The 23,326-nt window shown below is 48.4% G+C and overlaps 1 protein-coding gene across 1 annotated transcript in view; it reads right to left on the bottom strand.

The window, feature by feature from the left end:
• Positions 1-502: 502 nt before the first annotated feature.
• Positions 503-23,326, bottom strand: part of WWOX (WW domain containing oxidoreductase) — a 977,376-nt gene continuing 954,552 nt past the window's right edge. Inside the window, exon 9 of the mRNA XM_060130089.1 lies at positions 503-1,630. Within this exon, the coding sequence (XP_059986072.1) occupies positions 1,442-1,630 (189 nt within the window). The 3' untranslated portion in view covers positions 503-1,441. The remainder of the gene's footprint in view (positions 1,631-23,326) is intronic.

Raw genomic sequence — 23,326 nt, 5'->3', positions numbered from 1 at the left:
CCCCCCCCTTCCTGGTATTTCAGCAAAAGCTTTCTCTCCACCTTGCCAAAGTGGCCTTTCTTACATCCCTGCAGGAATGGCCTGGAAACCACAGTGTAAGTGATAACAGGATGAGTGGGGAAGAGCCTCCAAACCGCCCCCCTATTCTCCTAAGTAGGGATGGTTTCTAATCACCAAGAACTTGGTAGTTACAGGGGGAACAAACCATCGAGGGACTGAAATGATCCACGATCCATGATAACAAAACCTCTTAAGGGGAAATTAAGTGATAGTCATTTTTCTTTTTCTTTCTCTCTTCAACAGAAAATATGATGCTGGCATGCTAATTGCGTGAGACAACTCGGCCCGCAGACAGCCACAAAGCACAAAAACAAAACAAAACTCAGAGAAGAAACGAGAATGGTGTTTTCCTGGCGTCTACAAGAAGCGCTTTATTTTTCCTCTAGATTGCTTTTCTAAAAAAACAAAACGACAAAAAACAAAACTGAAACATTTAAAGGAACAAGACAAAAAACTTCAGGTGATACTATTCAAGCATGTTCTTTTATTAAGTGTAGGATGAGAGGAACAAGAGGACACGGAAGCAGGATGCTGAACACTGAGGGGCTGTGAACCTCCGCAATGGCGTTGTTTCCCAAAACTGTGAGTGAAGAATGGAGGGAACATCTTTTTATCCCCCATCCCCAAAATATCCTGTAATGGCGCAAGACTTCCTTTCCTGCCTGTCAAGGTATCTAGGGAATGATTTACAAAATGTGTTTGTTATAATCGCTAAAGAATCTTTTGTATAGCTTTGGCCGGGGAGTTGGTGGACCAGTAGTTGGTGGACCAGTACTTGGCGACCCAGTAATTGTGTCTATCCCACCCACTTCTAAGTGTCACCTCCGTCTCGGCTGGAACAAGGTTCAGAGGGTCCTCTCTCCAGTAGTTGACAAGGCCACTCCGACTTGATCAGGCTGAAGTTATCTCCTGGATCAGTGCAGTGAAGGATAAACACTGGCCTTTTTCTTCCCTAAATAAGAAAAAGGCAGCTCCTGGCTACAGTGTGGCCGTGGAGGCTGTGCCTGGGGCCGGGGAGTGGGGCACCAGGCTGTCCTACACCGTGAGAATTGCTCGTGCTTCTACCGTGAGACCAAGAACCTACCGAGCAGCTAAGCTTCACTTTCAAACAGGCCATCACCAGGGGAGCAGAGGGACCCAGGCCTGCCCCAGCCCCAGAAAAGACGTATTATCCCTTTACCCCCAGAACTCCCTGCTTCCCAGTGGTACCTAACATTTTTCGCTCTGTTGTGACGACTCTTATATCCTTGACTCTAGCGGATCTGGGTCGGAGGGACATGGAAGCCCTGGCATGATAAGTCGGAAGGGGGCCAGCGCTGGCAGTCACGCCCGAGCGCTCGCGCGTGGTGGGCGTGTGCGCTGATCCTTGCCGAGCGCCCACTTAGCCGGACGGGCTGCCAAGTCCTTCCTGGATCAGCCTCTCGCTGAGCGCCCACAGGGCCCGGGCCGTGTCTTCGCTCTGGGCTTCCGTCGAGGGCATGCAGCGGCAGCAGCTGTTGAAGTACATCCCTCCCAGACCCTCCAGTTCTGGAGCGGCAGCACAGTAGACGGTGGTGGCGGCTCCTTGTTGCTGGAAAGCAAAGAACAAAGACCACGGCACGTTATTTTTCTAAGAAAAGAGGTGATGGAATGATTTTCTTCTAACTGGGAATGAGCAAGAGTCTCTCCCCGCCTGGTTCAGATGCATCTGGATCTCAGCACGGCCGAGGGTACCGAACTCAAAGCACGTGACTGTAAAGGTACGATGGGACCATCCAGGGAAAACGAGTTCATAAACTCCGCTCGTAAAGCTAATGTGACTTTCTACACCTCATCTAGGAAAAGGCTTTGAACACAGACTACACGGCTATCAGTTAATCACATCAGATGTCTCTTCTGAGCAACGAGAAGATGGGATCCTTCTGACCACGCAAGAACCAATTCATCCGACTCCCTCACTTCTCAACGCATAATGTCATTTGACACTGAGAAGTTTCTAGAAACTTCTCTCTGAACTAAAGCAACCACTCTAATCATGGCCCATCAGGTAGAAAACCAAGCGGGACTGGTGCCAGATTGTTCCTTATTCGTTGCCCACGGGGCTGCTAGAGGAAGGGTTTGTGATACTGTGTTAAAATGTTTGAGACGCACGTAAACACATGTCCCCCACCATCACGCATGCCTCAGGCAGACACAAGACACGTTTGTGAATTTATCCTTATCCTGGAAACCTTTTCAGAAGTATTGTAGTCAGCCCATACTTGCAGTGGGACAGTGGCTTGGGGGGGCCATGTCCTCCCAGCCCCCTTCAAAATGCAAGTTGCAATGAGTGCAATTGATCACTTCCGATTGACCTTTTGAGTAGCAGTTGGCGCTGTGGCTAGGGACGTGTGTGCCAATGGGGCACCGTATCATCCGGGCTGACAGAATACTGTCAGGGATGCTGGAAAGAGGGCAGGAAATCACTTTGCTTTGCGAAAGCCATAATTAAAAATAATAGGCTGGTGTTCATAGGGGGACACCGTGGGCACGGCTCTCCTTTGAAACCAATACAGTTTATCTGGCGTCTTATGATTATTTATGTGCATCACAGCCCTTGCTGCATCAACTAATTATCAGTTGACAGAGAAGGGGGGCTGGGAGGCAGAGGAGAATGGAGAAAGATAACTGGGGATAAGGTCAACGTTAGGAAAACATTAAGGACGTCTAATTGCGAGGGAAATGAGTTTCCATCCCCACCCAAAAGCTTACTCTCTTTCTCCCCCTACAGGGTTTAAAGTGGTGCCCAAGCAGAGAGCTTACTGGAGAGCATCCCCCCCATAGGGTTTGGTTTGCATTCACAGTGGTTGTTTCGTACAACCCTCGGGAGCCAAGGTCATTCTGAGAATCAAGGTCTCAAGGTATTATGATTGTAGGGAAGTTCTATAAAGTAGACTTGGGGTTTTTGTTGCAGGGGGGCGGGGGGACGTTTATTGCATTTGTCTGAAAACCATATGGTCAAATACATTGAAGTGACATGCTTGTGCAGAGGAGGGTGGCGTGGCATGGGAGTGGGATACCTGAGTTCTGATAATAATGGGCTGCTTGACTGTATTGGACAAGGCCCTCTGGTCCAAAAATTGTACCCCTGACGTGACTTCTCTTTAACGAAATAGTAATCGGTGTGTGATTTCCCCAGCCCTGTCACCCACGCCCACTCCCCAAACAGCCAATTGTTTATTTTCTTGGGTTCACCTGTTTCTTTTCAAATCAATTTGTTGGCTCAGGTCTAATGGACATGAGCCCATGTCATCCAAATTTCCTTTCACTGAATTATTATTCCCAATAACCCTTAGCTTAGCACATTTATCTAACGAAGTTCCAGTGGCTTATCTGACGCCCCTGCATCCCATGTGGGGAAAAAAGGCAAGCAAAGCACCTCTAAAGACAAATGGAAGGATAGAGATGCTCATCTCGCCAACCCAAGCAAATATCATCTTGGCCTCAATTCTTAGCAGATGTCAGGTGGAGATGGTGTTTTTGAATAATTTTCTGGATATCCATTGTACTTTGCAACTGCCCAAACCACCAAAGAGTGGTCAGGGCCCTTGGCATCAGCTCTCAAGTGGTGGGAGAAGCCAGTCAGCTCATCCCTAAATCCAGACTCCCTCAACCCCGCCCCAGAGCGGCTATAGTATCAGCATTCATACATCACAACAAACTGGCCCCTCACAGCTCCACCAATCCTGAGAAAAGATCAAAGTTGGCCACTTGGGAAAGCAACAAACGGAATTCTTCCAAACCCAGTGTAATCTTTTGCCACTCTGACATTCTAAAATGATACCATGCTGCACTCTCTTGCATTGCTGGAATGGTATTTTTGCAGAGAAATTCTGCGCTTACGTTGCTTCAGAATCGAGTTGATGAGGGAGCCGGGGGGCATGCATTTTCCCTCCACGGAATGTGAAAGCAATCGCAATCGACCTCATTTCATGTAAACCGCCACTTGGCTACCACGCTGACAACCGTAAAGTTGAGTAAAGCCCAATCTTTTATCAAGAGCTGGCTTTGATGCCTTTGCCGCCAGGCTCAGGGTGATGCACAATTTAAATCTCATCACCAGCGGTGCTGACTCTGTAGAACACATACAGCAGGACACCTGAAAGCAAAGACCACCTTTTTCCGCTCCGAAGATCAACTGTGCACATTTGGCAAAGAGAGACTGGACGGTGAAGTAGTGACAGCATCTTTTCGTCCCAAGCCCACGACCCTTTCGGCTTCTCAGGGAATGCTCTTTTCAGCTGCACCCATGGCGGCCTCTGAGTGACATCTTTATATGATCGGATGGGATGACGGTTTAATAACAAGGTCTAATTTGGGGTCATCAGCTTTCGGCCTATCACCAGGGCGAGATGGAGCTGCATGAGGAAGTCTCATTAGTAAAGAAGCTGGTTCTGCTGATACAAGAGAAAACATTTTTAAACTGATAGAAGAAAAATTTTTAAAGAGCGCTTTCATCGCCATCAAATGACTTTCATGCCACTCTGGTAGGGGGGCATCAGTCCGTAATCCAGAAAAAAATGAAAGAGCCCTATCGAGGAAATGATGTTACCAACTCTGATACAAAATATCTGCCTCGCTGGTTGGCACCGCTGCTTACTGATCCGTCGTGGTACGATAACAGCCGTATCTTGACATATATAAACACTAGCAGGAGCTGTGGGTTCCCCTCAGTGATTTTTTTAAGAACAAATTCACGGGAAGCCTGGAGGTTGCATGCCGTTGCTGATCACGGGAACCGGGGTGGCGACTCTGTCCTGTAGCAGCGGCAGTGGGTGAGGGCGTGGATCGCACGGGGCTGAGGAGTTCTGGGAAGCCCAGTAGAATCTTGAATCACGCCTGAATGCCATTTCTGATTTAGTCAAACATTTGCGAGCTGCCAAAGGAGAACTACGCCATCAATCTTTATAGCGTCTGTACAATTACCCAGGATTCGTGTTTGGGATTAAGTTAAGAGCATCTGGGTAATAAGGGGGTTCATCATTCTCTTTCAGAAATCATTGGTCGGACGAGCGGCACAGTCTTCAACTACAGAAAGGTGGGAGTTAGAGAGCAGTTACTGTTCACTTATCGTTGGGGCCCTGAGGTCTAAATCATCCATCCTTCCAAAGCCCTCGGTTGGGATGAAACAGTGACGTAGCCACGTTTCAACAACATTTACTTGATAACCGCTGGCCCTCAATGTGCAGCTGTCCACACAGACTCCAAATGAATATTCACTCTTTGCAAGAGAAAGGTACAGGGGTTTCTGATCAACAATCTAGGCTTAAGGAAAAATCCACCCACATGTTAATATTTGTAATGCACTGGTAGGTACGCTAATATAACTTACGTTTTAATAAGGACACATGTTACACAATTACGTTTAGTTTTCAGGTTTCTCTACTTTTAAAATGCATGCTTCGTTAAAAAAGAAAGGATAAATTCCTGTCTTAAAATACATTTGACTCTGAGACACCTAAAAAAGTAGCCACACTACCATGGGATATCTGTATAGTCAATGATTTTGAGAGTAGCAGATGTTCTAAGATTGCTTTCCTACAGACACGTCGGTATCAGGACACCGCGCAGCAAATGTTGAGTGAATCAATCTATGCAGAAAGTGGAGCTGAGAAAGGGAAGGCAGCACAGAACTTACACTGGACTTGGAACCCCAAGGGCAGGGAAGGAGAACTTCCCTTCTGGAAGCGGGCAGTGACGACTGTGCTGAATTCCCGGGACAAAGAAGTTGGCAGGTGTCACAGGAAGAGAAGACAGGTGCCTCTTCGAACCCTCAAAGCTTTCCCTGTTACTCATCTGGGGTCTGTGAGGCAAAGCAAATGCAGAACTGATGCAACGCCCCGGTGAGTAGAGCAGAATCATTTATCCCGGAGCCTTGGTGGAGATGGGGCAGTGAATGCAGGTGCCTGCCATAGGTGGGACAGATGGCCGCCCTCTCAGTCTCTTCATGTCTCCCAATAACCCTCCCCAAAGAGAGTTTTCAGCTACCCTACTGGAAACGTGCGACGCGGTGTCTTGGAGCACAGCTGTTCCTCAGCAATAGGACGGTTTAAATCTCTGATTTGAGAGAAAAACACAAAGGTTATGTGTTCCCTCCTCACCATCTGAGAACAATCTTGTTTTTTTTTTTGCGGTACGAGGGCCTCTCACCGTTGTGGCCTCTCCCGTCGCAGAGCACAGGCCCCGGACACGCAGGCTCAGCAGCCATGGCTCACGGGCCCAGCCGCTCTGCGGCATGTGGGATCCCCCCGGACCGGGGCGCGAACCCGCGTCCCCTGCATCGGCAGGCGGACTCTCAACCACTGCGCCACCAGGGAAGCCCTGAGAACAATCTTTGAAGCCGACAGGTGAGCCACATATTCTGTTAGTTGATAGAGCGACGCAGCTTATGCAGGCGTGAGACTCAAGGGCCTCCCTGCTCGTGTGACCACAACCGACCCCTGGCCCTCCCGCCTGGGTGTGGAATGAGTGCAAATCAATAACGTACCAACTTCCGCCAAAATGATGTGAGACAGGAGACGACAGAGAACGTGCCTTGAAAGGACCCTTTTCCTCCACACTGTCGAGCTTTTCTAGTGAGTCGTTGCACATGGGGGCTGCTAAAGTGGTAACGATGGCCAGCATCTGCTGGGAGCTAGCCATTCCTCTGCCACTGTGCGGAAAGCTTCGTAAGCACCGTATTCTAACCCGCACACAGCTCTACCAGCCAGGGACAGTCATCATCCCCATCTACAGGGAAGCCTACTTAGCACTAGAGCTCAACAGCAACTCGTCCAAAGCCACACAGATCATCCCACAGATGGACCCTCCGGAATCCATGCCCGATGCAGTACCAAACCTCCTTCCCAAGCTCCCGACACAAATTTGCAGGCTGCCCGTTCCCTGTGTCTCCCGTCTGGCTGAAGCTACCTTAGGAGGAGTCCTCTTTCCCTTCTCAGCCAGGCCAGGTCTGGCCGAAAATTAAATGGATGGGCTGTACGTTTAATTTTTAAAAAACGGGCTGTCATGTGCTCACCTGAGAAATGTTGGGAGGAGATTTTCCCATTGTTGATTTAGGGAGTGAACTAAATGGAAATTATATCCATTTGGATTAACAAAAATGAAGACCCAGCGCCACCTCAAAAGATCCAATGGCAAGTCTTAACAAAGCCATCACCTGGTTCAAAATGCCACCTCCAGGTGCCAGATGTGACCAGCTGTGAACCTACTACTCTTGGACGATCGACTTGTTTTCAAAGCGTGAACGGAACCGCATCAAAACCAGTGAAACCCCAAGCGATCTCCATCTTTATAACCTCACACACGTGTACAAGGAATATGGTCTTTTGGAGGATAGTATCTGACATGTCACAGCAGGTTTGCACAGGAAAATGACCCACCTGCCTCTCCTGCCCTCCCCCAGTTAATTCCTGCAAATTCCTAAGAAGTGATTCCTACCAAGGCGCTGAACAATATAGGCTTAGGTACCTGCAAATACTTCTTGTAGATATCGTAATATAACTTTCTTCCTAGCCCTCGGGAGTTTTGCTAACTCACGGGCTGTTCTTAGCATTTATTACAGAAGGGAAAGCCACTCAATTTCCCAAGTAGAAAAAGTGAAGAGGGTCAGGAAAGCGGGTATTTGTGTCTAACTGAGGAGGCTGGAGAGCCTTCGAGAGTGTTCTGGAGAATCCATTTGGATCACATGCAGATCTTACAGCCTGACGTAAGAGAATGTGTACCTACCACCGTGGGTTAGGACATTTACCTCCTGCCTCAGGGCAAGAGTTTCTTTGCTAAAGAGGATCCCAAACGTGGAAAGCCTCAGAGGTTCCTTTTCAGCTGACTGTCCCGTGGCAGGTAAAGGAGTACCATTCCCTGGGTGACCCTGGGACACAGGGTTCAATGGCAGCTGCTCTGAAGGAGAGCCACGCCATGGGCTATGCCAGCACATCACCATCAGCAGCGCGGTGGGTCCTGGCACAGGGCACAGCCCCACAAAGTAGACGGCAGTTTGAGTGCCACGTGTTCGAGGGGCACACGTGGGACAGCTTTCACATAGCAGACGTGCACACGTCTTCGTTGGGAATCACGATGACATGGAGGCTTTCTTATTTGCAATTGAGGCGCCCCAAATATCATGCCCCCGAATCCACATCAGGCTACAAAGACCACGCTAGTCTCCTTGACAAAAGCCACGAATCTCTAGCAAGACCATTAAGCAGTTTGACTTGAAGACCAGGGCAGAATGAGTTGGAAGGTCAGGAGGACGGTGGCTGTGATGCTCTGAGAAATCTTTGCAGGAACAAGCCCAGGGACCAGGAGGTTCAGGATGGAAAGCTGGAAAGGACTTTTAAAGGCAGAAGAGCAGATTTGTCTTTGCTGGCCTTAGGTTTGGGGGAGGGGTGGGCAGACACCCCCCTACCGTCCAAAGAGGTCCAGAGCCGTGTTTGTTCTGGACAGCAAGGCTCCAGAGGATTTTTGCTTACGCTCATCGGCAGCACTTCAGGGCAGCGTGGCCCTGGGAGGCTTTCAGGACTGTGTTTTCAATTGGCTGACCTGTTCTGAACTTTCCCTTGACATGAATGCGGCCCTTTTCATACCCCCTTTGTGATCCAGAATTCTTGCCATAAACATGGCAGGGGTTCCGTGACAGACTGATGGCTGGTCTCAAAAGAGTGAAGGTGGAACATTTAGCATGATTCCATCGTCCTGAGACCTGCTGTTATTTCTAGACGTGCTCTGGTGGAGTGGGGGGGGGGGGTCCTCCAAAGGAGGGAAGGAAAAAGGAATGGCTAAGTACAGTCCAGGTGGGTGACATTATTCATGCCTGTTCTACCTTCCTTTTGTGCCAAAGATGTTCTAGAACTGATTGGGCTGGAGAGACGGTCTCATTAAAAATAAGAGAGGATGTTGTTACACCTGTAACAACATCTCTGTTAGATCCATGAAAGCATTCCCTGGGCATTCTGTGCTGATGCTGCCTGGGGTGCCCACATTGCTTTTCAAGTAGGGAGTTGCCTTGCTGGGCTGGAAAACTGCACTGGGGTATCCACTCTTCCACCGGTTAGTTTGCAATGGCTCAGCAGAAGGATCTTAGAAATGTGCCACGAACATAAGCATCATCCTTCCACCTGCGACAAAGCCCATTCCTGAAATATTCCAACCTGGCCACCTGGACACTCGTGCCGAAGGACTACTGAGTGTCCCTAAGAGCTCAAAGAAGGCGTTTAGCTTGTGTTAACGTTTCACTTCTTTAACCTTGGTTCTAGCTAGCTCTGTATACTGTACATAAATGTATGCCTCTGTATTTGCCATGTATACTGAAATAAACCTTTAAAGTTATCGCCAGGCAGAATGAATGGGTTCAGTTCTAATATAATGGCGCAAAGCATATCGTCACAGTACAAGTGAAACAGACAGCTTCCCCCCTTCCCTTCTTCTGCACAGAATCGCACCACCGAGTTGGCCTGCCACGCTGGCTCTTTTAGAAAACCATAGAGCCGACCGTTTTTGTGAGCAGGCGAACCCCAGACAGACAGACAAGCTGTTTGTTGCCACTGTTAAGGCTGACGGTTCCTTTACACCTAGGACACAGAGTCTACGACCTAGTACCGAAAAGGCATTGGTGATGGGGGGATAACACCCACAGGGTCTTCTCTGATGAGGCCACATGGCCTCGTTGTAAGATATTCACGAACTCTTAACTCTTCCAGCAGTGAATTAAGAGAACGGAGTCTGCAACAATCAGATCTCACAGGCAGGCCGCCCTCCACGTCCAGCCACACTGTTTCAAGTCAAGCACGTCTGCGTTAGGTTTGTGCCTTTTCATAGAGGGCTCTCTGCGACGGATCATTTCTCAGGCTCAAAGACGCTGGCCTTGTTGATATTTCATTTAGAACATACTGCGGAAAGCGTCTCATTTATATTACTTCCCTAATTAATGGGGAGACCTTAGGCACTACCTTTGCACAGACAGATCTCGTCACAGTGGTCGACGGGGTAGAGGAGAAACAGTAGGTATTTCATTCACCAGCAGCGTGTCGCTAGTTAGTGGGAAATGGTCACGTACGCTGTTGCTTTAATTGCCAGGGTAAATAATTCTGCCTCGGTGTAAGGGAACATTTTAAAGCACTTGGTGCAAATAGACTAGAAACAAAACACACACACACACACACAATTACCTTGATTATGCAACACCTTAGCATAGAAAGTTACAAAGGTATGTCTTTCTTTTTTTAAAATCGCATTCTATCGTGCAGATATTCTCTAAGTATGCATGTGCTGAGTACTCATCATCGACTGTATTTTAGGAAATACAATTAGGCCGCCTTTCTCTTCTCCCGTGTAGACTGTAAATACCTGTAGATCTTTCTCTTGCTTCCTTATGTAAATATATGTAAATACTAACACGCTCTGCATGCTAATATTCTAGGCAATTTCAGGTACTTTTATAATCTGAAGGCATGTACTTGAAGTGGTTTGTTAAAAGGAAAAAAAAAAAAAACCCCACCTCTCTCAAACTCTTGAAAGCTGAATAGAAATTAAAGATTTCTTCCTAGACTGTTGTGGTTTCTTTTGTTTGCCTTCTCCTCTCTCAACAGGGTCCCCCCACTTAGGCTCCCTCACCTACTGCCAGGAAAGAGGCACCTACCTGGGCATCCACCGGACCCAGGAACAGTGGCTCAACTATGTGGTTTGGGTTTTTACGCACTTTCCTTTGGTTTCTCTAAACGAGTTCTAGAATCTTCAGGTAGGCGTCTTTGGGTTTTTCTATCGAAAGAATCGGGAGTAAAAATACTAATTCGTATCTATTGTTCCCCTACTACGTACCAAGCACAGGGCTCGAGGCCTGACGTCCCCACAACCCTAAGAAAGGACCCTGTCAGTCATTCCCATTGCAAAGATGCAGAAACTGAGTCACAGCAAGATGAGCACGTGCCTAAAGTGACAAAACCATTAAATGCCTCTCAAAGGCCAATTCCTTCCTGTACACCAAGGGCAAACTTTTTCTGCCAAGGGTGACAGAGGAAATATTTTAGGCTCTGTAGGCCCTATGGTCTCCGTCACAACTACTCAGACCTGCCGCTGTTGTTCTGAAAACAGCCATAGACAACACATACCCCAGTGAACATGGCCGTGTTCCAATAAAACTTGATTTACAAACAAACACCTCTTCCCTACACCCAAAGCTCAGTCACTCTTCAACAGACCATTGCCCTTTCCCTTTCGAATACGTTTATGTGTTTGACGGGGAACTCATCTGATCACCTGAAAAGTCTCCATCTCTTCCTTGTATGTAGCAACGCTATTTGCAGAAGCCGTGAAGTATTAGGGGAGCAAAAATGAAGACCCCGAGCTTATGAATCAAACTCTTCCTCAGACAGATCTCACTGCCAGGTTTCAATTTAGTTATCTTTCGTTTTCATAAATGGGGATGGAGGGAAAAAGTATGAAAGACTAAGGTAAAAAGAAAGAAATCAGGCGACACTCACTCTTCAATGAGGGGAAGGGGGCCATTACCTCAGGTATCTATGGAAACCAAGCTGCACGTAAACTCTTTAATGGTTGGAAAACAGCGTTGGCTTTTGAAGGTGTTTTTCCCAAGTATGATGCTTCGGTGTAAATGCGTTAATTGACAGTTTCCTTCGGGACTTTTTTATTGAAGTTTCCAAACTAAATTTCATGGCACAAGGAACCCTCTGGGGCCCTTGAAGAATGCTGCAAAGTTAGGGCGTTAGAAGACTGAGCCAGCTCTGGCATCCCATACAAATCCAAGCCGATTCCCCTGTAGAGCGAGTGAAACAGCAGCCCTCACTGCCTGTAGTTTTCCCTTTTTAAAAGGCCCCCTGCAGTCACCTGGGGATGGGAGAGAACCTCTCTAACCTCATCTGAACAAGAATCAGTATCATCCCTTGAGTCGTGAAGAGAAATGAGGATAAGCAGTGGGGAGACGGAAGCTCTGGGTATTTTTGCAGATCGGGTGGCAGTGTGGGATGGTGGTAGAAGCCCAGGAACCGAAGTCTGAGATACATGAATTCGAGTCCCGGCTTTGCCACCTGGCAGCTCTGTGACAAGGCACTGAGCCTCGGTCTCCCCATCTATGAAATGGACATCATAACAGCCCCTTCACCGGCTTCTTGGGAAGATGGTTGTAACAGCTGCAGATTTCCTGAGTACACCATAGATAGTACTTCCATCCTGGCTACAGGTCCGTTTGTTAACAATTTGAAGGAGGAAGCATACAGATCAAAATAGCTCACCTGTCCTTCATCTGAGGGACTTAAAAGTAGGGGGGTGGACATTCCTACCTTCTGAGCAAGAAATTCAAGAGGCGGTCACTTTTCTCAACAACCTTTACCCAGCATCTCTGGGTACCAGCCCAGCCATAGATTCCACTGGTCTTCTGCTCCCCCGACCACAGCAGCCAGAACGAAGTTCACATCCATGAAACCGGGGCACTGACATCTCCACGACAGCCACAGTCATGTATTAAGCACTGTAAAATTCCAGCCCCTGCCCCCTTCCCTGGCCCCTTATACATATCTACTCTAAATCTCCCAATATCCCTGGGCAATGATTCCTAGAAAAGGGGATGGACAGAATGATAAGGGAGCAGGTGCAGTTGTTTTTTTAAAGTGCAGTATTCCTTAAAAAACTAAAAACAGAGCTACCATATAATCCAGCAATCCCACTCCTGGGCATATATCTGGAGAAAACGATAATTCAAAAAGATATAAGCACCCCAACGTTCCACAATAGCCAAGACATGGAAACAACCTAAATGTCCATCGACAGACAAATGGATAAAGAAGATGTGGTACATATATACAATGAAATACTACTCCGCCATGAAAAAGAATGAAATAATGCCATTGGCAGCAACATGGATGCAACTAGAGATTATCATACTAAGTGAAGTAAGACAGAGAAAGCCAAATACCACGTGCTATCATTTATATGTGGCATCTAAAAAAAATGATACAAACTTATCCACAAAACAGAAACAGACTCACAGAGTTCGGAAACAAACTTACGGTCACAAAAGGGGAAATGTGAGGGGAAGGGGTAAATTAGGAGTTTGGAATTAACAGATACATATCACTATATATAAAATAGATCATCAACAAGGACCTACTGTATAGCACAGGGAACTCAATATTCTGTAATAACCTATATGGGAAAAGATTCTGAAAAAATGTTTATATGACTATGTATAACTGAATCAATTAGCTGTACACCTGAAACTAACACAACATTGTGAATCAACTATTCTCCAATATAAAATAAAAATTCGATTTTAAAAAAGTGCAGTAAAAATGTAGAATCTAGGTGTTGGGAAGATGGGTGGTTGCCACATTATTCTTTCAAATTTTCGATTTGAAAACTTTTATAATAAAATGTTAGAAAAATACATGGATCCATCCCTGTGGGGTATTAGCCCCATTTTACAGAGGAGCAGACTGAGGCACAGAAGTGGTCTGGACTGGCCTAATGTCCTCCACCTGGTAAGTGGTGACATCCTCTTTGAAATCCATGCCCAGCTGGCTCCAGTGCTGCTTCTATGATGGGCCCCTATGCATCTCTGTTGTACCTTCTAGGGTCAATTAACCCTGTCTCTCTTATACCACTGGTTGGATTTTTGCCTCAAAGCATGAAAACTGGTTTTCTCACACTCTTCCCACCAGGCAGGCAGATCTTGGGGCCTTCAACTCAGAGCCCAGAAGTCAATTAGCTCAACAGCAAAAACGACCCGTGTATGAATGGATGTAAATTTGTATCCATTCACCTGGTGGCTATTTAATTTGGCTTTTGATTCTAATGCAGCTCCTGAAGACGTAGGGTTATTCTCACTCACTGAAAACGTGCCACCAGGTTCAGAAATACTGATGCCCCCCCGCCCCCAGCACGTTGACAGTGCCTGTGATTTGGACGCAAAACTCAGAGGGAGGGGGACGGGCAGGCTGCGTGGGAGACATGCGCAGTGAGAATCAACCAGCTGCCTGTGCTTGGATGCGGTCACAGGCAAGAGGCAAGGGCTGCTGGCGTCTGGGCTGCAGGAGATGGTTGGATGGGAAACTCTCTGGCCTGACCTGTCTTCCAGCTCAGACTCCCCGCTTCTAGCTGTGGCAAGTTCCACATTCTGAATTGTAGCAGTTAAAAGACAACTTCAGCCCAATCCCGACGATTTCGCAAGGGAGCCCAGGCGGCCCATTCAGCAACCCCAGGCTGTTTCCTAAATCCAGGTGTAAACTTTCCTATTGGTCAGAAATTCTCCTCCTAGCCGACCCACCTCTCCCGCTCTCCCTTCAACCCCCGGGAGAGACGAAACCTGCACATCATCCTCCTTTCGGCCATCCCTCTAGAAACTCGCCAGTCACCTGCCCCAGCGCCTCCCCTTTAGCCATTGCCCAACCTAGGTACAGTCACATCAGTCATCTTCCAGCCCCTTAATCACCTCCCTGCCAAACCCCTCCTGAGTTCTTCATGTCTTGGCCAGGTGAGTATGAGACCTGACAGCCGCCTTAGGGAGGGTTAGTCCGGCCCCGACCGACGACAGCAACAAAGCGGTACTGATCATGGTAACGGCTGCTGCTTACCGAGAGCCTGCTCCGTGCCAAGGGCCCATTATTACTCCTGACGCTCACGACCACCTCACCAGGCGGCTGTTACTGTCGAGGCTATAAGGGAGGTGAGGTCACTCACAGCCGCGTGCCTGGGAAATGATGGAGCCAAGATCCAAACTGAGTCTGTCTTGGTTCAAAGCCCCTGTTCTCGTTCATGGCTAATGCCCGCTCTGACCCCATACCCCGTTCACGGCACGGCATCCTGGGATTATGTGTAAACATGCAAACGTAGCCCCATCAGGCTAGGTACATATTCCCTCCCTGGCCACGTCCCTGTCCACAGAGCCTCGGGGACCTTCTTCCTCGTCTCCGAGCTCCATGTCTTGGTCCTCTGACCCCTGGCTGCTGGTCCAGCGTCCTCTGGGGGCACCATTTCTGCCTGCATGTGGTTTGGGACAATACCTGGGCCCGACGCCCCTCCCCTGCCCTGTTCCTCTTCTGCAAATTGCTTCTCACGCAAAGGGGAGTTCTTGGAAGCCGGCAGGGCTCGGGGTTTATGGTTGGGCGTTTGCGGGCTGTCTGGCTGCATCCCACCAGGGCGGGCTCACCACCAGCCAACTGCAGTTAAACTCTCCTGCCCTCGCAGTTGACCTCAGGACGAGGGGGAACACCGAGGGACACCTTAGTCTGCTTCCCCCCGCCCCCCGCCCCGGCTGCCACACCTGATGGGATTCCTCCTCTCACAATTGCCTGGCTTGTAAAAAGGAAGATGCATAAATAAGTTAGTAGCTACTAAGCCAGGTGTCAGCGGGGATACAGCCAGTCGTGTAGCTGGCCGTCAAACTGTCGAGGTGAATGAAAAGCCTGTCCTCTACCATCTGTGCCCTGTGGATTCCTAATCGAATGACTTTACCAGGCAGTCCCCTGATGTATGAATCCCATACGGGGCACAGATACCTTCTATCGCCCTTTCTAGGCGCTGAGCCCTACAGTTTTTGCTGAATTCTTGCCAGAGCCCTGTGGAGGCATCATTATCCCCATTTTCCTTATAGGGAAACTGAGGCTCGAGCAAGTGAAATGACTTAGGAACAGATCATTCCTGTTCATTAAATTCTGATTGTGAGGGGCATCCCTCAAGCTAAGGGACGCATGTGCCTCGAATGCTCCCAGGGAGCGTCCACACTTTGCATCCACACTCCCCAATTACAGGGAGGGTCCTGAAGCCCACGGAGGCAAAGGTCAAGGGGCAAAGTGGCAGAGTCAGAGGCTGAGCCCCATCACTTGGACTCCAGGCCCTACTCTGAGCACTGGCTCCGGGATACATGGGGATATGTTGACAACCCAAGGGCCACGGGAGTATCCTTGCACATCTGTAGGTCAAGATTTTGCACAATCATCATAGGAGATCTTTCCACAACAAGACGTAGCTAATGTAGTGCCAGGATCCAAACCCAGATCGGCCTGACTCCGGACCTAACGATTTCCCTGGCTCCCTGGGAACTGTGCTCCCTGTGAGTTCAGCATCCTTGAAAACAGCACCCTTGTTGCCTTAGATCCTTCGTACAACAAGTGGAATCCATATGTGATGACAGAGAGACCCATCTACCCTCAAGCTGTCTCTCATTTAGGGACACAGGATCTGGGACCCTCCAGGGCTGTGGGTGGGAATAAGAGGACACAGGAAGAGGGAATGGAGACCAGGTAGGTAGGGTACCACGGAGAAGAGAATCCCACTCCTGGGCACATATCCGGACAAAACTCTAATCCAAAAAGATACATGCACCCCTACGTTCAAAGCAGCACTAGTTACAATAGCCAAGACATGGGAAGCAACCTAAATGTCCATCGACAGAGGAATGAATAAAGAAGATGTGGTACGTTTACACAATGGAATACTACTCAGCCATAAAAAGGAATGAAAGTATGCCACTTGCAGCAACACGGATGCAACTGGAGATTATCATACTAAGTGAAGTCAGAAAGAAAGACAAATACCATATGATATCACTTATATGTGGAATCTGAAATACGACACAGGGACTGCCCTGGTGGCGCAGTGGTTAAGAATCCACCTGCCAATGCAGGGGACACTGGTTCGAGCCCTGGTCCAGGAAGATGCCACATACCGCGGAGCCCGTGCGCCACAACTACTAAGGCTGCACGCTAGAGCCCACGAGCCACAACTACTGAGCCCGTGTGCCACAACTACTGAAGCCCACACGCCTAGAGCCCGTGCTCCACAACAAGAGAAGCCACCATAGTGAGAAGCCCGTGCACCACAACAAAGACCCAACACAGCCAAAGATAAATTAATTGATTAATTAAAAGAAAGAAAATAGAATATGACACAGATGAACCCATCTACGAAACAGAAACATGGACATAGAGAACGAACTGGTGGTTGTCAAGGGGGAGGGGGTTGGGGAGGGATGGAGCGGGAGGTTGGGGGGAGCAGATGTGAGCTTTTATATACAGAATGGATGAACAACAAGGTCCTACTGTACAGCACAGAGAACTATATTCAGTATCCTATGATAAACCATAATGGAAAAGAATATAAAAAAAGAATATATATATGTATAACTGAGTCACTTTGCTGTACAGCAGAAATTAACACAACATTGTAAATCAACTATACTTCAATTAAAAAAAAAAAAAAAAGAGGATATGGGAGGAGGGAATGGAGACCGGGTAGGTAGGGTGCCAGGGAGAAGAGGGGACAGGGCCCCTCATGGGACTGGACGTCTCAGGACAGTGAATTGTTATTTTTCAGGTGTTAATGGAAGCTGGGCTTATACACGCTCAGAACTGACTTCTCTGGTGCAGTATCACAAGCCTGGCGAGCGGAGAAAACCCTCTGGTTATCCCGAACACAGAGTTAGGGCATGTGTTCTTAAGCTGAGGACGGTCCCTTGGTTCGGTCTGGTCACCGACAGGAGAGGGCGCAGAGAAGAGAATGGTGTGCACTCCTCTGACTATAGCGAAGGTGCCAAACCTCCAGACTGCTTTTGGTTTTGTCACTTCCTCAAATGGACGCACAAACAGGTCCCTAACGATTACACTGCCCGAGAAGAATCTGTCCTAGAACTTAGTGATGTCACTGTCCCCTCGTTCAAAGAGAATATTTTAAACAAAGATAGCTTTACCATGCGCGTTAACCAAACCTTTTCCCTATGGGAGGAATAGCATTTTCAAATAAGAAACGGAAACCAGTGATGTAAGGAAAGGAAAAAGAATGAAATTTTCTTTTCCTTCTCAACTGAAATACCTGACGCAGGTGTATCTAGAATATCAGATGAACCCCACCAACTGGTTTTGCTCCAGGAGTCCGTGTACCACCACCTGGATGGTTTCCCAGGACACTCCTCCGATCAGACGTAACTAGTATCCCCTCTCAGGGCCGGCTCCTTCGTGAGGTCCAAGTTCCTACCTTAGACGAGCTGACCTGCCTTTCTAGCTTTCTCTTCTCCCTGCCCTCTGTCCTGCACCCCGCTTACATGAACGGACTCTAAAGTGAGAGAGATGTGGCTTCCAAGTCGGCCTGTGACACTGTAGTGGATCCTCTGGTGTGCTACCCAGAAGCCCATGCTCAGCCGGGAGGCACTCATTTCCCCAGTGGCTGGGCTGCTGTTTGCTGACGGCAGGATCCCTTCTTAGGAAGTGTCTTCAGCTAGAGGGAGCTGCCTTGCCCAAGGATGCATCCAACCCGGAAGGCAGCCACATTAATGACCGCCTGGTCCCTTTGTCCCAGTTCAGGACACCTCTGCAGGGTCACCCTGGCTTTAGTCTCCTCGGCACTGGCGAAGCGTCTGTTGCTCCTACATCACAGCTCAATCCTCCCCCTGCCCCACCTTGCTGGCCACGCTGCTCCCCTCCAGGCGTGGATCCCCGGAGCACAACCTGACGGGCCTCACGCCTATCTCGGCTGTGGAGGTGGCCTCCTGGGGCACCCAAACTACAAGAAACAACAGCTGGGTGACTTGGAGACGTAAACTTAACCACTCTGAGCCCACTTCCTCATCTGTAAACTTGGGCTGCTGGTATACAGATAGCATAATTTCGATAACTAAGTCAGACTGTGTACGTAGCATATCTACACGGAGCTGGCATGCAACGCTCAGCAGATAAAGGCAGGGTGGGTGTAGTGGAAGTAGTGGCACCTGTCACGAACGCTCTCTGCCTGCGTGATCCCTGCTCATCCTTCAGTGTCGGGGATACGTCATGGTCCAAAAAGCATAGATTGGTGGGGGTGGGGGCGCCTGTGTAGACGTGGTAGATTCAACTCAGGCATTTTTATCGGCCCTCCCTCCAGAAACTCGATTACCAGTATACTAAAGGGAAAAAAGTGTTTAATTCAGTGATCGAGAAACATCAACAACAACGAAAAAACTGGAAGATGGGAAGCAGATGGAGAAGCGTGAACTCCTGACTCAGCAGAGTGATGCGTACGGAACAGGAAGGCACCGAGCAATGCGCCAGCTCCCAGCACGGAACTCGGGAGCCACGAGGATGGGGCAGAGGTTGGGAATGGGAGGAGGGGAACTGGGAAGGCTGGGGCCACCGTACGTGATGTCTGAGCAGAGTTCTCATACGGGGCAGGCGACAACTCCCATCTTTACCAAGTTCAGGGTCACCTCCGATGTGAGTTTCTACCAGACACCTCTACTGACCTTAACTCTCTGTCCCGAATCCTATTACGTAGCTGGGTGAGTGCTGTCAGACTCCGACCTCATTGACGTGGGTCCCTGGCCCAACCCAGTGCCTGGCACACAGCAGGTAGCTAACAAAATATTTCTAAAGAGCTGAATGGGTATCTGATCGAATATCCTTTGCAGGGCAGAGGAAAAGGAAATCAACAAAACTCAGTTGCTACATACAATGAGTGGTCAAATTATTTCCTTTCCAAATTATTGTTGGTATGGTTTCAATACCGTTGTTCTCTGCAAGTTATGACTCACGGGAAAGCTACATTTATATTTTGCTTACAACTTGCCAGACACCAACCTAAGCTTGCTCTGTTTCAACACACACACACACACACACACACACACACACACACACACATTTAGTCCTCGCAAAAACCCTGTGAAAGAGGGGCTTCCCTGGTGGTGCAATGGTTAAGAATCCGCCTGCCAATGCAGGGGACACGGGTTTGAGACCTGGTCTGGGAAGATCTCACATGCAGTGGAGCAACTAAGCCCGTGCGCCACAACTACTGAGCCCGGGCACCACAACTACTGAAGCCCGCGCGCCTAGAGCCCATGCTCCGCAACAAAAGAAGCCACCGCAACAAGAAGCCCGCGCACCGCAACGAAAAGCAGCCCCCACGCGCCGCAACTAGAGAAAGCCCGCGTGCAGCAGCAAAGACCCAATGCGACCAAGATAAAGAAAGAAAGAAAGCCTGTGAAACAGATTTGTGACTATGCACCCCATTTACAGAAAACGGAAGCACGGAGGGATTAAGAAACCTGCTCGGGTAGACACAATTAGGAAGTGGCAGAGCTGGGGTTCAAACACATGCCCTGTTACCCCAGGGGCCATTCGAGCACAGGAGGCAAGAAGGAGCTACAGAGGACGCTTCTGCAGGTCCCGGGGAGCTTTCTCTCGCCCCTGAACATGCTTTCCAGGTGCAGATGGCTGCGAGGCTCCTGGCCCATGGGGTTAGTTAGCTGTCGCCTGCAGACGTTTTTGGGGTGAAGGAGAAATAGGCTTGACAGCTGCCTCTGGACTCCTGTGTCTCTACAGCTGGAGAACTGTCCAGAGTCTGACGCCAGAAGGAGAGGAGACACAGTCTCATGGAAGCCCTTGGCATCTTGATGTCACCTCTTACCCCTGGCAAACGGGTGATGCCGAAGGGCTGTACCCTCTACTAAGCAGAGGGCGTGGCTTGAGGAAATCAGCAGAGCCTGGTCCTGGGTAAGGGGACTCCTTTGGGAGAGAACTGACAGGTGCCACATCCACAGGGATTTTGTGGTAGGTTGTAGATGAGGTGCAAGAGTGAGCTCAGGTCCAGGTATTTAGAAGTTCAGCCACACAACTCCAGCTTCCCCCCAGATTCCAGCCCTTTGAAAAGGGGCTGGGCTTTGTAATCTCACAACTACGAGTTCTTACAACCCTCCCAGGCACTAACTCTTACCTCCCCTTTACAGGGCCCCCGTGGGTAGGCAATGGGTATGTGGGGGTACTAGAACTTGGCTGTGACCTTTGCTCTATCCCATTCTAGAGCCTGTGCTTTCTAGTCTGTATTTTGAGATTCCAGCAGAAAGCACCAGAAGAAGAAATGGAGAGCGTCTGCCTTGACTCTGTATCAGAGAGGCTTGAGACGGCAGAAAAGTCGCAACCCTTGAGTGATTCCCAGCCACGGAGACCAACTTCTGTCCACCATTCATGAGCCAAAGTCACAGAAAGATATGAAGGTCAAGGAGTAAATGGTGACCTTTCCTTAATTCACCTTCTCCCCAGTCACTGAATCCTTCACCTCAGTCCTGCAGCCACATGAGGAAATTGGAGCTCAGAGAGGTTAAGCAACTTGCCCAAGGACACACAGCTAGTAAGTGGCAGATTGGAATTCAAATGTGAAAAGGGATAGATGGGTTCTTCTCACTGTTCCGTCTCTCTCATAGTGAGAATTAAGCAAATGGGGTGGACCCCACACAGGAAATCAAAAGTATACGAAACAGGAGTGAGAGGAAGGCTGCCCTCATAAACAGAGAGCCACGTGGATCAGCTCTGGTGGTGCTTCTGAATCGCTGTGCTACCTCAAAAGAAATCCTGCCACCCTAAACCTTCCCTTGCTCAACAGAGACCTTACCAGATATGACCTCACGTCTCTTTCAGCTGTCAAATCATTTCTTGCATGATATAGATGAGGCCACAAATTCCAACAGACGATAAGCTCCTTGCAATTGAGATTTTAAACACACACGTCTCTCCAGCATTTAGCACTGGACCTGGCATATAGATGTACTTAGTAACTATGCAATGAATAAATGAATGAATGAATAACTGAACTAATAACTGAACAGCTGTTTGGGGGGGACTTTTTGCCCCATTGTACCCCAAAAGCAGGCGGATTGTAGAAATGACTCACCAGTGGCTACCCAGACTTGAAAAATACACATAGTCCTTATTAAAACTGGCAGGAACAATCTCGGTCCTTAGAGCAGAGCTCCCAGCCCAGCTAATATTACACGAGGTGTTAACTACATTATCTGGAAATAACCGATGACTAATTCCCCACCCCTTATCTTGAGGAGAAGAAAATTGTCTTGAGCACGAATGCCCCAGATTCCTGGTCAGTTTATGTAAGGCATTTCAAGTGATTGCAGTATTTTAAGCCATTTTTAGCTTAAATCACCTGATGTGTGGTGAGCCCAGAAAACCTGATCTTTTGCTCCCTGAAACTCCCTGTTTTCCCACTGATTTTGTTTAAACGACTTACTGCACCCTAAGTACTTTTCCACTGAAGGCTGGGCTTAGAAGTACACATCCCCAGGACTATGTGATTTTTTAAAGAGACGATTTATTTCGTGGATTTTCCAGCATCATCTCTCTCCCGCAGCTAGAAGCTCTATTACATTCCCACATTCACCCAGGTCAAGGGTGGGTGGTATTTATTCTTTATCATGGCCTATTTGGTGGTTTTGCCGATTGAAAACTTTTCTGCCCAGTTTAAATAGGATTTGACTGAAACCGTCTGCCAAGGATGTCTCAAATGATCCTCGGTGATTGAGCAAGGAAGGAACTTCCCAAAGACCTCCATCTAGCTAGGAAGTATAAACACTGGGCTTTTATCAAGTAGCTGGAGAGGAAAGGAGATCCTTTTCTTTGCGCGGTGATAGCTACTTTTAAATAAACAGAAATATGCACAGAAAAGTCAGGGCGTTCTGATTTCCACCTGCAGTCCTGACAGCCTTTTCTTCTCATCAACAGAGGTGCCGATTTGTTTGCCACCCTCCCCCTCGCCCCGCCCCGAGGATCTTATTAGAGACACATCACCTTCGGTGTATCTACTCCCTTGTTCCAACACGTAGGCAAGTGAGAGACGGAGCCACCATTCAAAAAATTTAGGTAACACCAACTAGTTCATCTTCTTACTCAAGGGTCCTACAACTGTCTTTATCCAAGGGCAGGTAGTATTTGGGGCTCGCAACACTGCAAGGTTACAGCTATTCAGCAGCCCTGCTCTTGCAGGGCCAGAGCAGCCAGGGACAATGTATCAACAAACAGGCATGGCCGTGAGCCAATAAAACTTTATTGACAAAAACAGACAGCTGGCAGGATTTGGCCTGAGGCCATGATTTGCCCTCCCATTTCTACGGACGACTTAATCATCGCAGTAATCCCAACGAGTTTATCTTCTAAATGATTTCCCTCTTGACAAAATGGACTTGATGTGTGACTGAACTTTCATGCTAGTTTAATCCAGGAAATGTGTTGCTAAGCCCCTTGCCCGAGGCCTGAATATCCAGACACATCAATAAGTCCTGTGGTCTTTGGAATTCAAATCCAGACCTCAGTCAGGAATCCCTGCCTCATGGTTCCACATTAACTCTTGTGCGTTTTTCCCGTTAAAAAAAAAAAAAAAACTTGCTATGAAATCATTTCCATGGAAAGATAATAGAATGAAGCAATCAAATGCCTCCTAAGGGATACATCTTTATCCTTTGTCACCTCACCCGGGGTCTGTGTCCTAAAGCTAC

The sequence above is a fragment of the Lagenorhynchus albirostris genome, chromosome 19 (assembly GCF_949774975.1).
Source record: "Lagenorhynchus albirostris chromosome 19, mLagAlb1.1, whole genome shotgun sequence".
NCBI lineage: Eukaryota > Metazoa > Chordata > Mammalia > Artiodactyla > Delphinidae > Lagenorhynchus > Lagenorhynchus albirostris.
Note: the sequence above shows the minus strand (reverse complement) of the source record. Positions and strands in the feature narration are given on the sequence as shown.